The sequence below is a fragment of the Cynocephalus volans genome, chromosome 7 (assembly GCF_027409185.1).
Source record: "Cynocephalus volans isolate mCynVol1 chromosome 7, mCynVol1.pri, whole genome shotgun sequence".
Taxonomy (NCBI): domain Eukaryota; kingdom Metazoa; phylum Chordata; class Mammalia; order Dermoptera; family Cynocephalidae; genus Cynocephalus; species Cynocephalus volans.
Window position 1 is genome coordinate 15465542 of NC_084466.1, and position 19382 is coordinate 15484923.

Here is a 19382-nt window from a genome sequence, read left to right on the forward strand (position 1 = left end):
TGCCTGATCTGCTAAATGTTTCTCTTTTCTACCCTTGGAAGGAATGTTGCAACCACTCAGAAGGCCTGAAGCTCGAAATGTGCCGTGGAGAAGACCTTCTCTCTCCTGTTCTTGTCTTGGTCCATAGAGGAGGTGATTTCTGCCAACGTCAGCACAATACGGAATGTTTCCACCCCAAAGGCCAATAGCACCGTCCTTGAGAAATACTGTGGGACTCAAAGGGGACGAGGAAGGAACTTCTGCGGCTCCTTCTGTCCACCCACCACCTGTTAGGATGGGGAGGATTATTATTGCGATAGCTGGGATGCACATCCCCATCTGTTTGTAGAGCATCTGTTCTGTCCTTGGTGCACCTGACAGGGACCTCTGCAGAGAACAGAACTCACCATTCCGCCTCTCTCTCTGCAGCCTCAGGTCTAAGTCACACCATCTATTCGAGCTCTTACCAGAAACCTGTATTATAGATTAGTGGGCACTTTCTTGTCTGTCGGTGAAACTGATATAGTTCCTGATGCTCGTATCTCTTTATTATCAGTCATAATCATAAAGAAGAGGGCTGAGTGGTCGGTTTTATTTTTATTTCTAATTTCAAAGAACACTAAAAATACTTCTAAAATTACCATTTTTAATTGTTTTTTCTTGCTGTTAAAAAGCCAAAGCAAAAGCAATAACTATCAATCTCCCATTTGAAGACCAGAGTTTTTGGTCTTCTTTGAAGTTACCAAATGCTAGCCATCTATGTGACTGTAAAAACCATTTTGTTTGGATAATTATCAATCTGTCTCAACGCAAAAAGGAGGACAACTATGCAATCCTTTTAAATGCTTCTTTTATTTCATTGGTTGTACATTGGGTGAGTGAACTGAATATTACAACCCAAACATAGAATTGATACAAATTAGACTCCTGTTTACACTGTAAGGTAATGAATGAGGAAATTCTTTAAGTGTTAAAGAAAGGTTTAGTAGAAATGTTACTAGTGGTATGGCTGAAAGAATATTTCAGTGAAGTGCTGTTATATCCTGAAAACCAAGAGTGAAATGTAGTTCCCATACGAGTGGAGAGTTAGTCTCTTAACTACAGTATTTGTTGAATTGCTATCTTCATGTCTTGGATATTGGTGATTTTTGTTTTTGTAATTAAACAAAGCATTTAAGATTTATTTATCATAGTCAGACTTCTGAATATAAACAAACTTTTGGCAAATAATATTTATACAGAAAAATAGTTTTAGATCCTCTCAAATCCCAGAATTATTCTATAAAATTACATTATAAATAAATAAAAAGCAAAAATCTGTTGTACATATATTTGTACATCTATGCATTTGCCTTGCCTCCTCCTTATTGTAAATGGCATATTTATGACTCTTTGCATATTATAATCACAATTCTGGAAAATGGATATCATAGTAAAAAATAGTCTTCTATATTTGGGGATACAGGTGATGTTTTTGATGCTCCATTATTAAAGGGCTGAAAATAGTTGTGTGCTAATAATTTTTAAAATCAAAATCATGAAACCAAAGAAAAAAAAGAAAGACAATGTTACAATTATTCTACAAAAATATTTGTGATTCCCGTAATTTATGCTTTAGTAATGTATACTATGTTTTCAATGAGTTTAAATGAATTAATAAAGAAAAAAAAGAGAAAAGAAATTAAGTTTGAATGTTTTAGGCAAGTTGTAGCATAACTACATTGTTATAGTTGAGAAAATTACAAATATCAATAATACATAAAGATGAAACTACCAAAGTAATACAAGTTAGATACAATACTTTTCCACAAATTAAAACAAATGCAACGATACAAGCACTATGTAAGTTTACACTTAGAATGTGATTTTCTTTTGATAGGGTTATCAGATCTACGATATAAGATAAATAGGTAGTAATTAGACTTTGACCAACATGAATTAAAATGTAGATTTCTTTTTTCTCAAACAAATAATGATATGGTTGGTGCATCTAGTTTTCAGAATAGGCGATGATGCCAAAATTTAAAATATTTTACATTCAATCTCAAAAGTCAAAATACTTCAATCACTAATATGTTCACAAAGAAAATGGATGTTTTAAACAATTACACATAATATTCATTTATAACAGCTGTTTTGTTTCTTAAACAATAATTTAAAAACTATGTAGGTACTGTATAGGCTATGTGCAACATATAAAATGTGAAATATGAAATATTTGGTACGATAGTGCTTAAAATAAACTTTAAAACAAACTTTCTGAACAAAATTTAATTGTATCGCTATTACCTTGAAGATCAACCAAGTATTTAAAAAAGTAAACAACATTAAAATATGTTTCATCCATATATAGTATATATATATGTATGTGTATATATAATATGTATGTACTCGTATTAAAGTTTTTTATACTTTTGAGACATAAAATATGCTTTAAGGTGAAAGAATTAAAAGAACTATTTTTTTTCCATGCTGTAGTCAGTTACAACCCTTTAATTCAACTTTTGAAATGCAAAACAGTAATGGATTTTTTAAAAAGTGAAACTATCTACTTTTTGTTTACATAGTAATTTAGATTAAAGTCACAATCAAATTTGCAGTGACTAAACTCAAACTTACTTAAATTAGAATATTATACAGATCTCCTCACCTACAGCTTCCTTGTTTGACTAGGTTTTTAGTTTAGGAGAGTTATTCTGTCACAGGCAACCGGATGGTGAGTTTGAAAGACTAATCCCTTAGATTAGACTGTTGGCATGGGTCTCTCATTCTTGTCAAGCTGGATGAAGTCTGGCAAAATCTAGGCACTTCTACAAAGTCTCTCTTATAAAACAACTTTAAAAATATACTTGTAAAATAATACCTTCAAGACTTTGTTTGGTGGGGTATGAAGCTCATACCGTGCAAAGTTTCTTTTTCAATCTATTTAATGTTATTCTAGAATCACGTGAGTCAATGCGGCATCTCCAGGCAAACCAAACACCACACTTTGATGTGTCCCCAGTACTTGTGCTTGAATTTCCATTCAAATTTTAGACCTGCAGGACAGGTATCGGTTTTACTTCACTTCTTGTCTTTGCTGCAGCATTCATCTTGCCAAGAAGTGAAACATACCCTTTGATCCAGTGGGTAAATGAAATGACAATAATTGGAGTTAGAATCAAACCTGCCCTTGGAATAGGTTTTTAAACTAATGCTAATTGTTTATTGCTAAATTTGAAATATTGAGTCGAAATGAGTACATTGGTTGGACTTTCTGCATCAGCTATAGTTATGGAGATAAGACAATATTCCTAGGACAGAAACTATGTTTAGGAACCCTTTAAAAGTAAACTTTATCCTTTATGTCTTTAAACATCACAGCTGGTCTCAGGTAGTTAACTATCTTAGGTTGGAATATACTAAGCATACCATATTTAATACTCATATATGATATAGCAGCACTAGCTTCTTAGAGTTGTGGTCTGTCCAGAAGAACTAAATCTTTATTTAGCATGCAGTTTGTGGCAATTCTATTGAGGAGGAAACAGGATAGTATGTACAGTAACAATGTTTAGTTATTCTCAATGCAGATTCTTGGCATTCCATTCCGTTTCTGTTGATTATTTCAGAATTATCTGTTAAAGAGAAAGACAAGCGTGATTTAGACACTCTTCTGTGAGGGAAAATAATGATTTTAAGTTTTACTCTTTGAAAATGGAAATTTTCTTCAATTTATCATAATTTTGATGCAATTATAATTTTGCAAATCCCCACCCTTCATGCTGAAAAATTTTACACTAACCACTTCTATGTGGCTACATAAAGCATGATGATTCAAGTGCACAATATTTTCTGTAAAATTGTGATAGTGTATGTGTGGGCATGCAGTGTATTTTGACCCCAATTCCTTTTTTTAATTTTTTGCTTTATATTTCTTTATTATACAGTCACATTATTGTCCAATTAATATTTGCTATGGCGATCAGGAAGTCTAATTAGAAAATCTGTTTGTTTTTGAAAAGTTGTTTGTAAGGCTTAAATATTAATATTTTAAAATTTATAATAAATCAGATATTATTTATCTATTAACTTGCATTTATCACTCAATGATATATTCTCGTGAAAAGTAATTTTGTTTCCAAGATAGAATAACAACCAGTTTCAGATTCAGGGTATGTTTAAATGTCACATATTAAAGAGAAAAAGGGATAACAATCTAATAAAGCAGTTAAAACATTCTTAATAAATCCACATACAGATAAAGCTAAACTATCAAACGCAAACTGTGGTCCCTGGAGTTTGATCTCTAAGTTCATTTCCAACTCCATACCTGCGAAAGAGAGGGAGTTTGGCCTGTGTGGTCCAGTCCATTAAATGTCAAGCTTAAAAGCCAAGTTCTTAAACTTGCTTTGACCAAACTTTGTGTAATTAATAAACAAAATGTTTATTTATTAAATAGATGAGAGTCTTTGTTTAGGAAATAACTGGAAAAAATTCTTTATGGTGAGGGTCAGCTAATATTTCTGCACACTGCGATTCAATTTCCAGTAAAAGCCTCATTTCTACAAGTATAATTTATTATCCCATTATGTTAGAATTTATAGTGCCTATTTTTCCCCTTAAGTGAGTTTATATACAACAGTTTTAGTATGCTCAAGTAGTTTCTCCCATGAAATAAATATGAGTATCCTTTACCTTACTCAAACATACAGATATGTATAGAATTGATAAAAATAGAAGAACTTTTGACATTTATACTAAATGGAAACTCAAAACTCCAGATAATAAGGTTATTATTTGTTTTTTAGAAAATTCCCAGGAATTTAAAATTAATTAGAAAAAATAACATTCCTTGCCTTGCATACCAGAAGATATGAATAAAATGATAAAAAGATATAATGATTTTATATGTAAATATTATTATGGTATCTAGAATTTGCATACGATATTACCATAGTTCTTTGAAGTTCATGGAAAGATTTGTATTATCTTTTAATTCTATTTTTCCATCAACATTTTGAAGTACCCTTGTCTCATTGCACATAGGTAATATTCAAATTCTCTAGATGGTCAGTTAATAACTTCAGTTTTAGATTTAGATATTTGATTATTAAACAGTAATTTTCCTATTTTATCCTTTAGCTTCACTACTATCTGTAAGTTTTCCAAATAAGAATGTGCCTCAGGACATCAAATCATGGCTTGTTTTTCTTTTTTCTGTTCTTTTACTTTAGCAAGAATCTCTCTAAAATACATATGGAAAAATCTTGCAGTGTTAAAAACTGATATATAATGTTTTAGAATTTATTTACATTCTTGCTTATTAACTGAAATGAAAATGCCATATAGAATGAAATACCTAACCACCTGGAAAGAAAAGAATTCTACAGAAAGCACAGAAATAGGCAAATTAGAATGGTGTCAATTTGTATAACAGAAATTAGTTACAACAATGCTTTGAACTTGTATTTGTCAAAGAGATATATATATGATCATTGTATATATGATCACTGTAAATCGTTCTCAAAGTTAACTAAAAGCAATTACCAGACTCACCCATACTGCCTTTGCCCTCTGCCCCCATCTATCCATGGGCCATTATACGGATAAAGACATAAATAAAAATGAGCTCCAATACTATTGAACTCTTAACTGTGACTGCTGCCTGATATCTAGACCAGAAAACTCTAGCTATAACCTAGTCTGTGTCTTTAGCTGTCTTGTAGACTGTACTCCTATGTGTGGTATAAAAAACAAATTACACTCCTAGCAGCTGTGAACTTCAAGAGGTTCAAGAGATTTGATATTAGAAGGTAAGAGAGATTTGGGCACTTTTCCTTGTAAGTTCCATGTTTTGGTGGCAGCATTTTTCTTGAAAATATCATTTGATTATTCAATTTTTTTTCCCTGAAGAATATAGCTTGCTAGTAGAGTTTGAATTAAATGTACTCTGGGGTGAAATACACCCTGGAAATATAGCCAGAACAAGAATCCAGATGAAGAACAGTTACCAGCTCAGTGCCTCTTATTTAACTATTGCCCCTCTGCGGCTTCTGATGGTGGGAGGCATAGGACATTCCAGGCCTAGGGCCCCGTGGAGGGTAGGATGGATCCAGCTGGAAGATCACCCACAGGACACTGCTAGAGGGAAGAGGAGACCTGTGTGCGTGCGTGCGTGCGTGCGTGCGTGCGTGCAGGTGTGCGTTGCTTGCAGGAGTGAGGGGGAGCTACTTTGAGGGAAAGGGAGATTTTCTGTCTTGCTTTTAATATGGTGTTTCTTTAGGCAGATTATATTTCTAATTAGCACTAAAGAAACATAATTTAAAACAAGATGAATAGGTACATTTTGTGTGTTTTCCTGTTGCCTCTCTTCAAGACATTTTCTTCCCTACCAATTATAGATATAAAAACTTCTTCAATCTTCATTGTAATTCTTGTGGCCAGGAGGATTGAAAGCTTCAGAAGATGCCTTAATATTTCAATATAGGTATGAAACTTAATCCTTAAAATAACAGGCTTATATATGGCTCTGGCACACGTGCTATCACCCTGGTATGGACAAACCCTAGCCCTGAGCTTGTCCATTTCAAAAAAACGGTCAATTAAAACACAGTTCACCAAAGTGAGCTCAAGACACCAACTGTCAGTGGCTTCTTTCATGTCCTGCTCTTGGTCAAAGCTGAGGCTGATACCCAAAGTTCTCTAATCCACCTCCAAGGCATTGTAACCCGTGCTTCCTTGGAAGGGGCAATTGGAAACTCATGGGCATTGCCAGAGTATGTCTAAGGCAGAAAAACAGCTACCAAACTGGGTCTCCTAAAAGTCCCCTCTGTGAAGCATCGTTGTTTTTGTTTGAATTTTAATATGTACTCCTTTAGTTTTCAAGAGGCTCTGAGAATTTTCACCAGAGCCTTAGGAGTTGGGTCAGTACTGTGATCTTATTTTGCAGACATGGAAAATACAACGCGAATTTGCAAAGTGTGTGCACAGCCAGCCCGAGCTTAGAGACGCTCAGTCTGCTGGCTGACATGGGGATCCCCTCCAGGGCAGGTGACCGTCTGAGACAGGACCGGGGAAAGCAGTGATTCCAAGGAGCACGTCTGTTTCTCTTCTGATGGCAGCTGAGGAGAAAGCTCAGAAGAACCCCTGTGAGCTAGGGAATCAGGGATAGGTGAGGCCGTGGGGCAGGGCCCAGAACGGTAAGTGGAGCCTGGAGCTCTGGGTGGGAGACAGTGGCCACTGTCTGGAGGAGCGAGATGGGTAGAGATTGCTGAGGACCTTATGAGGCTGCTGGGCCTCTCCTCAGGGTGCCCTCATCTGGGTGGCCAACCACTTCCTGCCCTTGGCCTCCTGCAGATGGATGCTACAAATGCGTCTGCTTACAGCAACAGAACATCCCACCCAGGCACAGTGCCCCTGCTCCAGCTTCTGAGCAACCTTGGTAAGCTAGGATGATAGCAGAGAAATCAAATACATGGAACAAGACATATTTCTACTTATCTTCCTGATAGACTATTTCCTCAAGTAAGTAATATTTTACATAACAGAGAACCATGACAGAAGAACGTGGTTAAATTATTAAATAAGATTCTAGCCAATCTATGATGGTAAATCAAAATTCTAAACTGAAAGCATTATTTTCAATTCCTTTATCTTCTAAAAGAACACACAAAAATCAGAACAGATGATGCCCACAAAATCTGCCCTTCTATTTTCAAAACAAAGACATACTTGATATCAAATCATGAATGCTTTCAAAAACCTTTAGTGGCCCTGCCAGTTGTAACAAGAGTATCTGTGATGCAAAAATGTCAGTCTGGCTGCAATAGTGTCTACTTATCAATGAGGAAAGGAAGTCATACTAAGTGAATTAAACTATCTCCCTTAGATGGTTGGATTTAAGAATCTGATGATTCTGCTCAATATGTATCCTGAAGTTACCCCCATATGACCCCAGTACATGATCAGTCTTGTTTTTATCTATTGAAGGTGAAGCATGAATGGCTCCAAAAACATCAGATGGGCTGTTTCCCCATCAAATCTGTTACGAGCAGCCATGTAACCATTCTAGTATTCTAAGTGAAGTACCCACCATTGACTTGCAGTGCAGTGGCAGTCAAGCTTATTAAAAAGTGGGCTGGGTTAGATACTGTCTCAACACTAAGCCTACTGGGCCGGGCAGGGAATGCACTTAAGTGAGTGGGCCAGCTGAACAGTGTGGAAGCAGCTTCTCAGCTCCAGCCAATAGCTACCTGCAGTAACCTAGGATTTATATTGCTTGACCTTTCCATTTTCCAAAAGAAGTTGAAAATTCAGCAATTAGGACATGTTATAGAAAACAATTCTGTGTGGGTCAAGTACATCTTTAGGCTGAATTCAGCTATGAGCTGCCAGTTTGTGTCCTCATCAGCCTTACTTTCTTGGAGGAGATGTCCACTGAGTCTGGGTTGCCAGCGTCCAGAGAGGAGCATCAGCCCAGGTTGGAGGCAACATCACCGGCACAGCAATGAAGAGATTGACCGGGATCATGAGAGAAGGTCTATGGAGAGTTAATCCTGCAACTTTCAGACATTTAGCTTTCACTCAAAGGAATAGGGTAACCTGACCAACAGGCACCCTCTACCTAAAAAGAAAATACTAGCCCTCCCTTGACTGAATCACCAGTTACGAAATATGCATGATATCTTGTCTCTTTCTTCATGATAATGGATTTAGGCTGAGCCATCCATATCCCTCACCCATGCTGTGCCCTTAAAAACGAGCTGGGCAAGGTGAGAAATGCACTTGGGTGAAAGCAAAATAGTCTGTGCGGAGAGTGTAACATTCAGTGATCTTGAACTCATCAGCACGATGAACTCAATAGTTGGATTAACTAGTCCTCAAGCAGGAAAGTGCAAAAGAAGACAAGTCAGCATAGGATTTTCTGTTTCAGAGGTACCAAGTACTTTTGTTTGTTTTTCATTTTTTTGTTTTCCTATGTCTTTTTTATTATTGTGGTTGCTTTTCTTCTTCTTTTTCTTATATTAGTACTTTTTGAGTTCTCTAACTTTTGGTTGATCTCCAGGAACTGTACATGTGAATAATTTTGGAAATTGTGAGCTTGTAGATGACTTCTAGAAATATTTACACTTGTTACATAAAAGTGCTTATAGCAAAGAATCAGGAATGGCTGATGAATTATCTTTTAAAATGATATCTTAATATTAAATTAAGTAAGAACTGTTCCTGCTTTGCTTAATTGATAGGAAAAACATTTCAGTGAAAAGACCAACTGTTTTTGTGTATCCAAACCACAAAACAATTAGAAAAGAGGACTAATGGATGTTTTAGTTAAATCCTCCTGTGAATAGCCATCAAATACTGTCTTTGTAATACTGAGTTTGGAGACATAGATAAAATATACCTTATAAAATATTTGTGTGGCCTTGCTGAAATATGGAGTCTCGATGGATCTTGATATTACTAGCATGGAAGTTCAAATGGATATTTCCAAGTAGAGATAGTACATTAACTATGCCTGCAGCAAAATCGAATTTCTTAAGGACAGGGGGAATATCTCATTCATGTTTGTATCCCAAGTGTCTAGGATAGGGCTGGGCACACAGGAATCACTTATTAATTGTTGACTGCCTGGATGGCTGAATCAATAGGAAGTCACTGAGGACACAATGCCACAATGCTGGCATCAACAGAAGACCACCAGACCATTCAAGGGAAAGATAGCAATGGAGGTGGGAAAAGAACCCCTTGGACAGGACATATCCAAGAAAAATAAATGTCCCTCCCATTTTTTCATTCTTCCCACTCCCTGTTAAATATAAATAAAAGAAAAAATATTCCAGGCTGGAAGCAGAATTACTCACAGAGAAGGGAAACAGGGCAGATAAACAAAAATTCCACCTGAAGAAAATTCTAGACTTGATAGATTTCTTAGAGATCTTTTTCCATGGTGACGAGGTCTTGTTTCCTCAGAAGGCAATTAAAGAAAGGATATTTCACTGTCTCCTTATGTAAAATCTATTATTAATTTAAAAATAGAAAATGGAGAAATTCCTAAAAATATGGTCAAGCTGAGGAGGCTGTCCCGTTGCTCACCCTCTCAATCTCTATTTTCCTTTATGCAGTTTTCTTCTTCCTCTATCACACAGGTTCTTCTTTTCTGTTCTCCCTTGACATTGCTCCCTCCTTCAGTCTCTCCACCATCTCCTATTTTCTCCAGCTTCTCCCTACAACTTCACACCTCTTCTCTACGGCAGCCACTGCTGTCTGACATTCCCTGATCTTATCCGAGAGGCAAAACCTGTGATGTATGTTGGTTGAAGCAAACTGTACAAAGGCAGAGGGGCATCTGTACATTTTTGATTCCAGTATAATTTGGTACATAATCATAGTATGGATTACTAAAGTCAAAAGCAAACGTCTTTGGTCTTGGTAGACATATGGTATCAGATAAAAAGTAATTCATTAAAGCAATTATAATTATACATGTTAATAAATGTACACTTTCAAAAACTTTCTTTGGCCTAGTTCATAATCATTTATAAATTTTAATTGTATAAAGAGTTCAGAAATAATTAGTGGTAAATGGAAAGACACATTGAAAAATAGTCTATTCATTATTTGAGGGGAATATTGTTCTGAGGAAGGGCAGCGTCATATTATATTTGATTTATTTTCAAAATGTATTTTTATCTGTACAAAAAAGACATATACTGTGGTCCTAGGAGAAAGGTCTCAAACCAAACAATCTTGAGAAGAGCAAGTTGAGGTTGGTTGGAATGTCCATAATATTTAGCAGCACCTTAAGTAGTGGTTTTGTCAAGATTATCGTTTTTACTCTGTTTCTAAAAAGTTTACATTCTCAGCTCTACCTCCTCTATTTTCGATTTCTGTTTAATATTTTCCACTGTTATATTCAAACAAAGGATTTTAGATATACTTTCTAATATATGAAAAATTATTTTAAAACATCAACACTTGAAGTTTTGCATGAAAAGCTATAACACAGCCTCACTGAAGATTATTGAACAGGGTCCACATTGACAACTTAGATGATCTGAATAAAATCCGTAAACAGGAATTCTTGATGTGAATAAGATTCCCCTCTTTGCATGAGTCCGTGTAGACTCTTGCGAGTACTGCAGTAAGGTCTGATTATGTTGCCACCCCTGACCTAGCCTCTCTCAATTCCACCTCCCCTGAGGAAATTCTGAGGATCATTTCTGTTTCTTTCACATGGAGATGAGAATCTAGTCTTCAGGTGACCTAAAAATCCCTAGGTCATCCCGGAGTGACTTTTTTGGTCAGGAAATATATCTCTGAGATGATGTGCAGGTTTTTACACCAGGTGTATTTTATTACAAAAAAAAAAAAAAAAGAGCAAAAAACCAAACCCAAAAACCTTGATGTTTTACCAAATTCTATTCAAATGAAATAGATGGCTTTTAAAAAAAAATGGCATCCATAACTGTAAAGTGGTTGACTGAGATGACAAAGGCTTTGGATATAACTCTACAGGGAATCTCTGACTTATGCGCACCAGACAAGTTTCCCCTCGGAAGACCCATTCCTCAGGCACGCTCTGTGTGCAGAGAGTTGGCTTGCTTCCATTGTTGTGAGTCCTACACATGGTGCTGGGAAGCCCATCCTCCCCATGAACCTTCTACCTGCCCTTCAAGGATGCAGGGCTGGCCCATCCGTGGAGGAGAAGGGAAGCAAGAGGAATTGGGAGGTCTTTGTGCTCAACTCAGAGTTAGAATCCCCTTTCCCACCTCAGCCCCAGGCTTTCTCAATTCTAACTCCGCTGGGGGAATTTGGAGGATCGCTTCTGTGCCTTTCACGCTGAGTTGGGAAAGCAGTCCTCAGACTATCTAAGGATCCATATGTCATCCAAGAGTGACTTTTGTTCCCTATAGGATATGAATGAGGAAGAAAGTAAAGGGATATGAGAGGGAGACTTTTTGTCCCTAGTCCTTTCCCCCAGTGTTACAGAAGTATTAAAAACAAGAACATATTCAAGAGTGTTGTGTGTTTATTCAGGAAAAGAGAAGCTGTGAGATCATGTTTGCTCAGCAGCTGTCAGAGAAGGTGAAAACAAATGAAAAAAAAAGTAAGCAGATCAAACCATAGCATCAAGGAAAATGAGAAAGAGGGTGTTAGGAATGGGTTTGATGGCCATCCAGGAACGGGTGCTGGATTTTATCTTCCTGTCCCTCACCTGATGTTCTTGATTCTGCACCATATTTCACATTCTTACTCTACAAACCTTCCCCAACTAACATTCCAGTAGTGCACTCACCATGGATTATGATTCCTCTACCTCTAGCAGTGGAGGAGGTGAAAGGATTATCTGTCACGTGGCTGTCTAGGGTTTGGGTTAGGCATATGCTTTTGACATATTTCTTGAATCCCAAAGATACAGAAACATCCGTGAACATGGATGGTATTTGGCTGACACCATGCTGTTAGCGTAGTATTATTCATGAACAACGTCATTAGTTAAATAAACTGTGGTAGGTCAACTTTAACCACCAAGTCCATCTCTGTCTCTATAGGAAAATTTGTGACAAAGGAAACGTGAACAAACATTTTTAAAATTAGGGACTGTCTGTATATTAAGGAAGGCTAAATTCCTCTACTATATCAAGAAACAATGTATACTATTTGTGCCAAAAAATGTATATTATTAATATTTTCTTAAATGTATACTATTTAAAAAATATTCCAAAATATTTATAATATTTACACTGAGATGTGTTGGAAGCGAGGCTGAGATTTAATAGGCTGCCCTCATCTCAGGTTGTTTCATGGAAGGCGACCTCTGGACATGAACATAAAATCTACAAAAACCTTACTTATACCTTTAAAAACCTACTTATGTTTATGTAACACAATATTAAGACCTACTTTGTTGTATAAATTGGTATCTATTTCTGCTGAGTTATTTTTGACATAAAGATATCTTAAATATTTTAAAAGACATGAACTGGAAACTCAGGAATAAAAAATAAATAAAAAACATTCATAGATGTGCAAATTCACAGAACGTCCAAGAAAAAATTAAATTAAAGCAACAGCAAAATTTTTAAAAATCAGTTTATGCAGCCTGAAAAGAAATTTCAAAAACATTCATTTATACAATATGAGTTTTTTTTCAAAATGGGATTTTGGTCACACTAATAAATTGGAGTTTCAGGTCGAGAAAAAAAAATCACAGATACAAGATCCTGTTGGATTTAACATGAAGTCCCCAATCTTGCTCAATGCCCTGCTTTTGTATCCACTACCATTATGTTAGACTTAGAATCCTGGGCACATTTTGGCCGCAGTATCCATTTTACCAGTGGAGCAGAATATATAATTCAGCCTGCTAAGAACTGGCTTTTAAGACACTAAAGGCAGAAAAGCAACCAAATGCTAAAATTCAATAAAAGGCACGGTGAGATTAACATTATGAACTGGACACAGAAGTACGTTTTTGTGTATTGTAGTCACCTTGAACATTTCTCAAATTGAGGGTACGATGCTGCCACTTAACAAAGTTTTCAGCAAAAATAAGTTTTTTTTTTCCTTTTTAGTTCTTTGCCTCTAAGTGTGTGTGTGTGTGTGTGTGTGTGTGTGTGTGTGTGTGTGTATTTCAGAGACAGTGAGAGAGAGAGAAGTGTTAACAAAACCACTCAATTGTGTGTAAAATCAGGGTGCAAAGGAAAAAAATCAAAGAGTCCTGGAGTGGGATTTCAGCAGGCTTGTCTGTGCCACCAACCAAATTTGTGACCTTTCTGAGCCCATTTCTTACTCTGCTTGTATAACACTGGCACGTCTGCACTGTGGTGGGTCGTGAAGCCCGGTTTCCATCAGTGCTGCCCAATGACTCCCCAGGAAGTGCCAAAATATCCTGGTATAATAGATGGCAAAATGGAAGCCAAAGGAGGAAAATATATGGAGGAGAAGAGCTCCCACGTTCTCTTTTATCTCTTTATTACTGACTGTCCCCCATCAAAGCTCAGTTGTTAGGCCCATTCTGTCAGCATCTCCACTTACTACTTACTACGATCCTTATCTTGTGGCAATTGCTTTGACTGTAATTATTTGCATCTTTGTTGCCTGCCCCCCACAGTAAGACCCTTGGGAACATGGACTATTTATTCACTGCGGTATTCCCAGAACGCTGAATGGTACATGGCACATGGGGGCCTCTGAATATACATTTGTTGAGAAAAGGTATGAAGATACTTTGCCACCGAGTAAACACTGAGCTTTTGTTAGGGCATCTCAGAATAGACCCTGCTGCCAATGGACGAGGTTCACTGAGGAAGAACCCCCATGTGCACTCAGTTACATGACTGGTGAAAACAGAACCCTTAAAGGAAAGCATGGCAACAATAAAGAATTTTCCATGTGAAAAGAATAATTTAATACTGTAAGATTTAATAAAACAAACACCTAGGTGCAATTAGACATCTTTCTTGCCCATCCTTAATCTCTTCTTCTTTGGAGAAATGCCCATTCAGATTGTTTGTCCATTTAAAAAAAACTGTAGTAAAATTGGCATAGCATAATATTTACCATTTTAACCACTTTAAATATACAGTTCAGTGGCATTAGTTGCATTTGTTTGCAACCTTTCTCCAGAACTTTTGTTGTGCAACCTTTCTCCAGAACTTTTCATCATTTCAAACTGAAACTCTGTACTTGTTGAACAGTAAATCCCCATTCCCATTTCTTGCCAATCCTTAATCCTTCCTTTCTTTCCCTTCCTCCCACCTTTCCATTCATCCTTCCTGTTTTTGGCTTCCAAGTGGGAGCCCTGGCTCTTTCTTTCTGTGCACTTGAATCATCATTAAAATCCTCGGCTTGCTTTCTAAGGGGAGCCACACAAAGAGGTTCATCTCAGTGCTGCAGTGGCCACAAGTTCCAGTCTAATTCAAATAAGGTGGAGTCCAAGAGAACAGGATTTGCAGACAGGCGGAACTGTGATCTAAACCTGTCCCATTTCCTACCTACTTGAATCTTAAGCAAATTATTCTGTAAGATTTGTTCTCACCTAGAAAATAGATAAGACAGTTCACAGTTATGTTGAGTATTAAATGAAATAACGTGTCTGATATGTAATAGTGATTTTTGATAAATGTTGGTTCCCTTCCCTTAGGCTATGATTTCAGGATTCATAATCCTAAATAAAATTTGGTTTTGGCTTCTGTTTAAATGGGCATTCAAATAATACTATTGCACATTTGGATATAAACTTGGTTTTCATGAGATTAAGATTTTTTTAAAATATCAAGCGCACTTATTTCTCTTTCTGTGTATGTATATCCTGGCGTGTCGCTGATGACTATATGGACAGAATTTCTCTGATTTTTCATTAAAGTCTTGACTGTCCATTCATATTAATCATTTTTTGAACCAAAATCTTCTATTACAAAAGTATTGACAGCCATCAGTGCATGATGATCAATGTCCCTGAGAGGACAGGACTCCCAGTCTTCAAAGTAAGACCTGGTTCAAACCCAGTTTCTGGGCTTACTAGGAGTGTTACTATGGGTAAGTTACTCAACATCATTTATTCTTAGTACTACTCATTTCTATAAGGGTAATTAAAAATTGTTCTGAACTCATAAGGGTTGTTGTGAGGATTACATAAAGTATTTGACAAGTGTGCCTGGTGATATTAAGCACATAATAAATACTGCTAATATTATATGGTAATATTTGTTATTTTAATTTCCTAATCAAAGCCACAAAATGTGAATATTTTTACAAGGTATTAGTATTTATTAATAATTCTTAGATAACCGTGCTTAAATGAATATTTATAGACACTTTCGTACACCTGGTCTTGTCTAATAAACATCTGCCCTTCAATTTTCAAGCCTTTATTCACCTCTTCTCACATAGGTCCAACATAAGCAACAGAAAGAAGGCGGGGACTTGCTAGTTCACGTTAAACAAACAAACCCAAACCCAACCAACTCTTAAACACCTTTGTCCAAGGCAAAGGAATACAATGGAATTTTTCTTCTCATTTTTTACATACTTCTTAGATTTCCCTATTTTAACTTATTTTCTGATTCAAGGCCATCCTTAATGTTGCAGGAGTCAGAGAAAGGCAAAGAAAAGAATACAAACAATAGGAATCGATTCAAGCCATTCCTGAATCCTCATAACTAAAGTGCTTCCTGGCCCTTTCACATATTTCAGCATAACAATGACAAATATTGAAAGAATGACTAAGGGAACAGTTAGGAAACTTACTGGAAAAAAAATAATTGGAGGAAAAGAGGGAATCAAGTTTAATTTCTCTGGGTATCTTTCTGATTCCTCAAAAACGTTTCTAAAGCAAAGTCAGTATCTGCTCAAAAAAGTGTAGAGCTAGTATATTCCTGCTGAATTGTGGTTTGATGGAGAAGAGGACTAAGCGTGATGTTATATGAGACTGAGTTTCTAATCCCTCATGTAACCTTGAGTAAGTCATTTAACTACTCTAGGGCCTTCTCCTCACTGTAAGATGGAAGTTTAGGAGTTTAGGGAAAGTTCTAAAACTGGTTTTGCCACTCAATAGTATGATCTTGGGCAAGTTTCTCTAGACTGCAGTTTCCTCACCTGTATAGTGGCGATAATAGTAGTCCCTCACAGGGCCATTTTGGGTTTCAGTGAGATGATTCATCCGAAAGGCTGAGCACAGTGTCAGGCACCTGGCAAGTGCTTCGTGCAGGGTAGCTGCTTGCGTTATGTTTGTGCTGTTTGTATGCTCTGCAGTCCCTTGGGGCCCCTTCCATGATCATTTAAAGCACTTTCTCAGGAAGGTAGTGGGGTAAAAGGGAAAAAAACTTTGCTCCTAGGCAGGACACAGATAATCGGGTTCTAGATCTGGTTCTCTTGCTATTTATGTGACTTGGGTAAGCCACGTGGCCGATATGGCCTCCTATTCCAGTTTATAATATAACTCACATCATAATTTCTCTTTCCTTTGTTATTGTGGAGGTCTGGCATGATTGTGGTAAATTTGGTCTTATGACTTACTGCCTTTCATATCTCTGATTTAATTGATGCTGGTCGTGGGTCAGACCCACCATGACTGATGTGCTTGTGACTAGGGGAAAACAGGTGACATTTTACAACCATCCGCTTAATGATTCTGCTTCCAGAAATGCACTGTGGTGAATAGTGAAGACAGGATTCAATTACAGGAGGCTTATCGACATAAGCTCTGAGATCTTTGAATACTCCAGAGCAAGGGAGACATGATAAGAATAATATAATTTGATCACTGAAAATAAAACAGACTGAAAGCTCCAGAATATTACACGGGATGTCAAAGGATGATAAATTCTAAATGCTGGAGTTGCTGTAGTTGGTCACAAACCAATGTGAGAGAATACCAGTCAACAAACTTGTGATTGGTACTCAATCACTTGGCAAGGTGAAGATGTACGTAGACATGCTTTTTTATGAAAGCCAGCGGGAGAGACGTCTCAGAGGAGGGTTATATGGCAGGAGGAGGAAGGCACTGAAATCCACAGATACTGTAGAAGCTGGAGAATGGAGCAAAGGATCGTGAAGCCTCTCTGAATTCTCCTGGTTCTGAATTATTCATATTGTTTTCCTTGGATTTCCTCATTTCTCTCTATCCTGATCTCATCCCTTCATGGATGAAGCAGCCTCCTCCCCGGTGACCTTGCACTCAGGCTAGCTACCCCAGCTTGTACCTGCCCACTCACTTTCAGTAGATTCTCATTCCCAAGCTTCCCATTAAGCATTTCCGGTCCTGTTCTCATCCTGCCTTCCTTAACCTACCCCCTCGTTACCTACTCAACTGCATGTTCTAGGACTTCCTCCCTCCATCCTCTTCCTGCTCCCTGGCGTCTTCCACTCTAGGGCAGTGTGGCCTAAAGCAAGTCGTTTAGCTCACACAAGCCAACTGGCCCCTTCTTTAGATTGGATGTACTCATGAACTGCTTTATCTGACTCTATCATAAGATAAAAGTATGGGACTGATTCTGAAATTACTATTTAAACCATGCTCTTGGGACGAAGGGAAAAAGCATTGATTTCAATGTCATTTAGACTCAAGGTCAAATGCAGGGTGTACTACCTATTAGAGCTACGGCCAAATGTGAGCTTTGATTTTTTTACACATATAAAAGCAGGACAATATAGCCCACCTGCCAGCGGTAAATGAGATATACCATATGTAAGGCTGGTGCATTTATAAGTGTGAGTTCTCTTTTCCCCTTTCCCCAATCTTATCTACCCCCCTGAAATTTCAAACTAGTCATGGTGTTAGGAACAGCCACACCTGTCCTTCATCTGTTTAATTCCTACACATCCTTCAGACCTACCTCTCCAGCCACTTTAGGGATGGGACCACCCCGCCCCCCCCCCCCCCAGCTTACTTCCCACACAGCAACACTTGTGTACTGGACTATTCTATTTTGTTTAATGACATGCTCTGATTGTTTCACATCTCTGATGAGGCAGTGAACTCCTGAGTTATCTTTAACATCTCCCCAAACTGGTGGCCTCTAAATGATCAGCAGACTCAGACAGCTCTGACCTTGGAAGTCATTGCCTCCAGCAGTGTGGCCCAGAGGGAATGCTAGAAGAGGCTGAGGGGCCAGACCTTGTGCCAACTTGTCTTTGCCACTTGGTAGCATCATATTTGGTAAGTGGAGCCGTAGCCAGGTTTGCCCCTTCTCCCCATCCACCTGAACAGAAAGGCTGGCAGCTTCCCCAAACACACAGGTACAAGTGCGAGAAGGCAGGCAGCAGTGGCAGACTTGGGTAGACAAATACCTACAAATAAAAATGTTACTCTATTCATAGCAACTCTGGTAAACAATGAGACCTTACTCATCGTTCAGCCCTTGAAAGTGGATCTGAATTCCTGCACTACAGCTAGTCTCTTTTTCCTCACAAATGTAGAGCTGGAAAGAAACATACACATAAGATGAACTATATATTCATTCCATTCAAATGAAAAACCTAAAATTAGAGAAACAAAGTACGACTTTACTACAACCAACAAAAGCCAAAATCCTACTGGGAATATGACTTCTCAGTCTAGAAAGATTCTCCCCAAATTCCATCAAAATGCAAAAGAAGAGGGATTTGAGGTGTAATAAGTAGGATGACCCACAGGGAGGAAAGCTCCACATAAGGACTCTTGACATTTTCTCTTCAGCTGCACAAAATTGGAACTGATATTATGCTTTAGGTGCTATATACAAAAGAATTCTACCCAAGTTTCTCACCACGAGGTGTCAATTATTCATGAAAAATGAAAATGTACTGGATTATGACACTTACATAACTTAGCTTTTCCTGAGGGAATCTGCAAATACGTTTATTAATTAAGCCTCATGGTAGACCTGCAAAGCAGCTGCTTCTGAGGCAAGAAAATAAAAGGTCTATTGCCTTAT

The 19382-nt window shown here is 37.5% G+C and overlaps 1 protein-coding gene across 6 annotated transcripts in view; it reads right to left on the reverse strand.

Annotated features, from left to right (window-relative positions):
- Positions 1 to 812: 812 nt before the first annotated feature.
- MBNL2 (muscleblind like splicing regulator 2) overlaps positions 813 to 19382 on the reverse strand; it is a 153338-nt gene continuing 134768 nt past the window's right edge. For 4 of the 6 annotated variants that reach the window (XM_063103041.1, XM_063103040.1, XM_063103044.1 and 1 more), the window contains one exon: positions 813 to 3596. In XM_063103041.1, coding sequence (XP_062959111.1) covers positions 3469 to 3596 — 128 coding nt within the window. In that variant the 3' untranslated portion in view covers positions 813 to 3468. The remainder of the gene's footprint in view (positions 3597 to 19382) is intronic. The other 2 variants (XM_063103043.1, XM_063103045.1) reach the window with 1 other exon arrangement.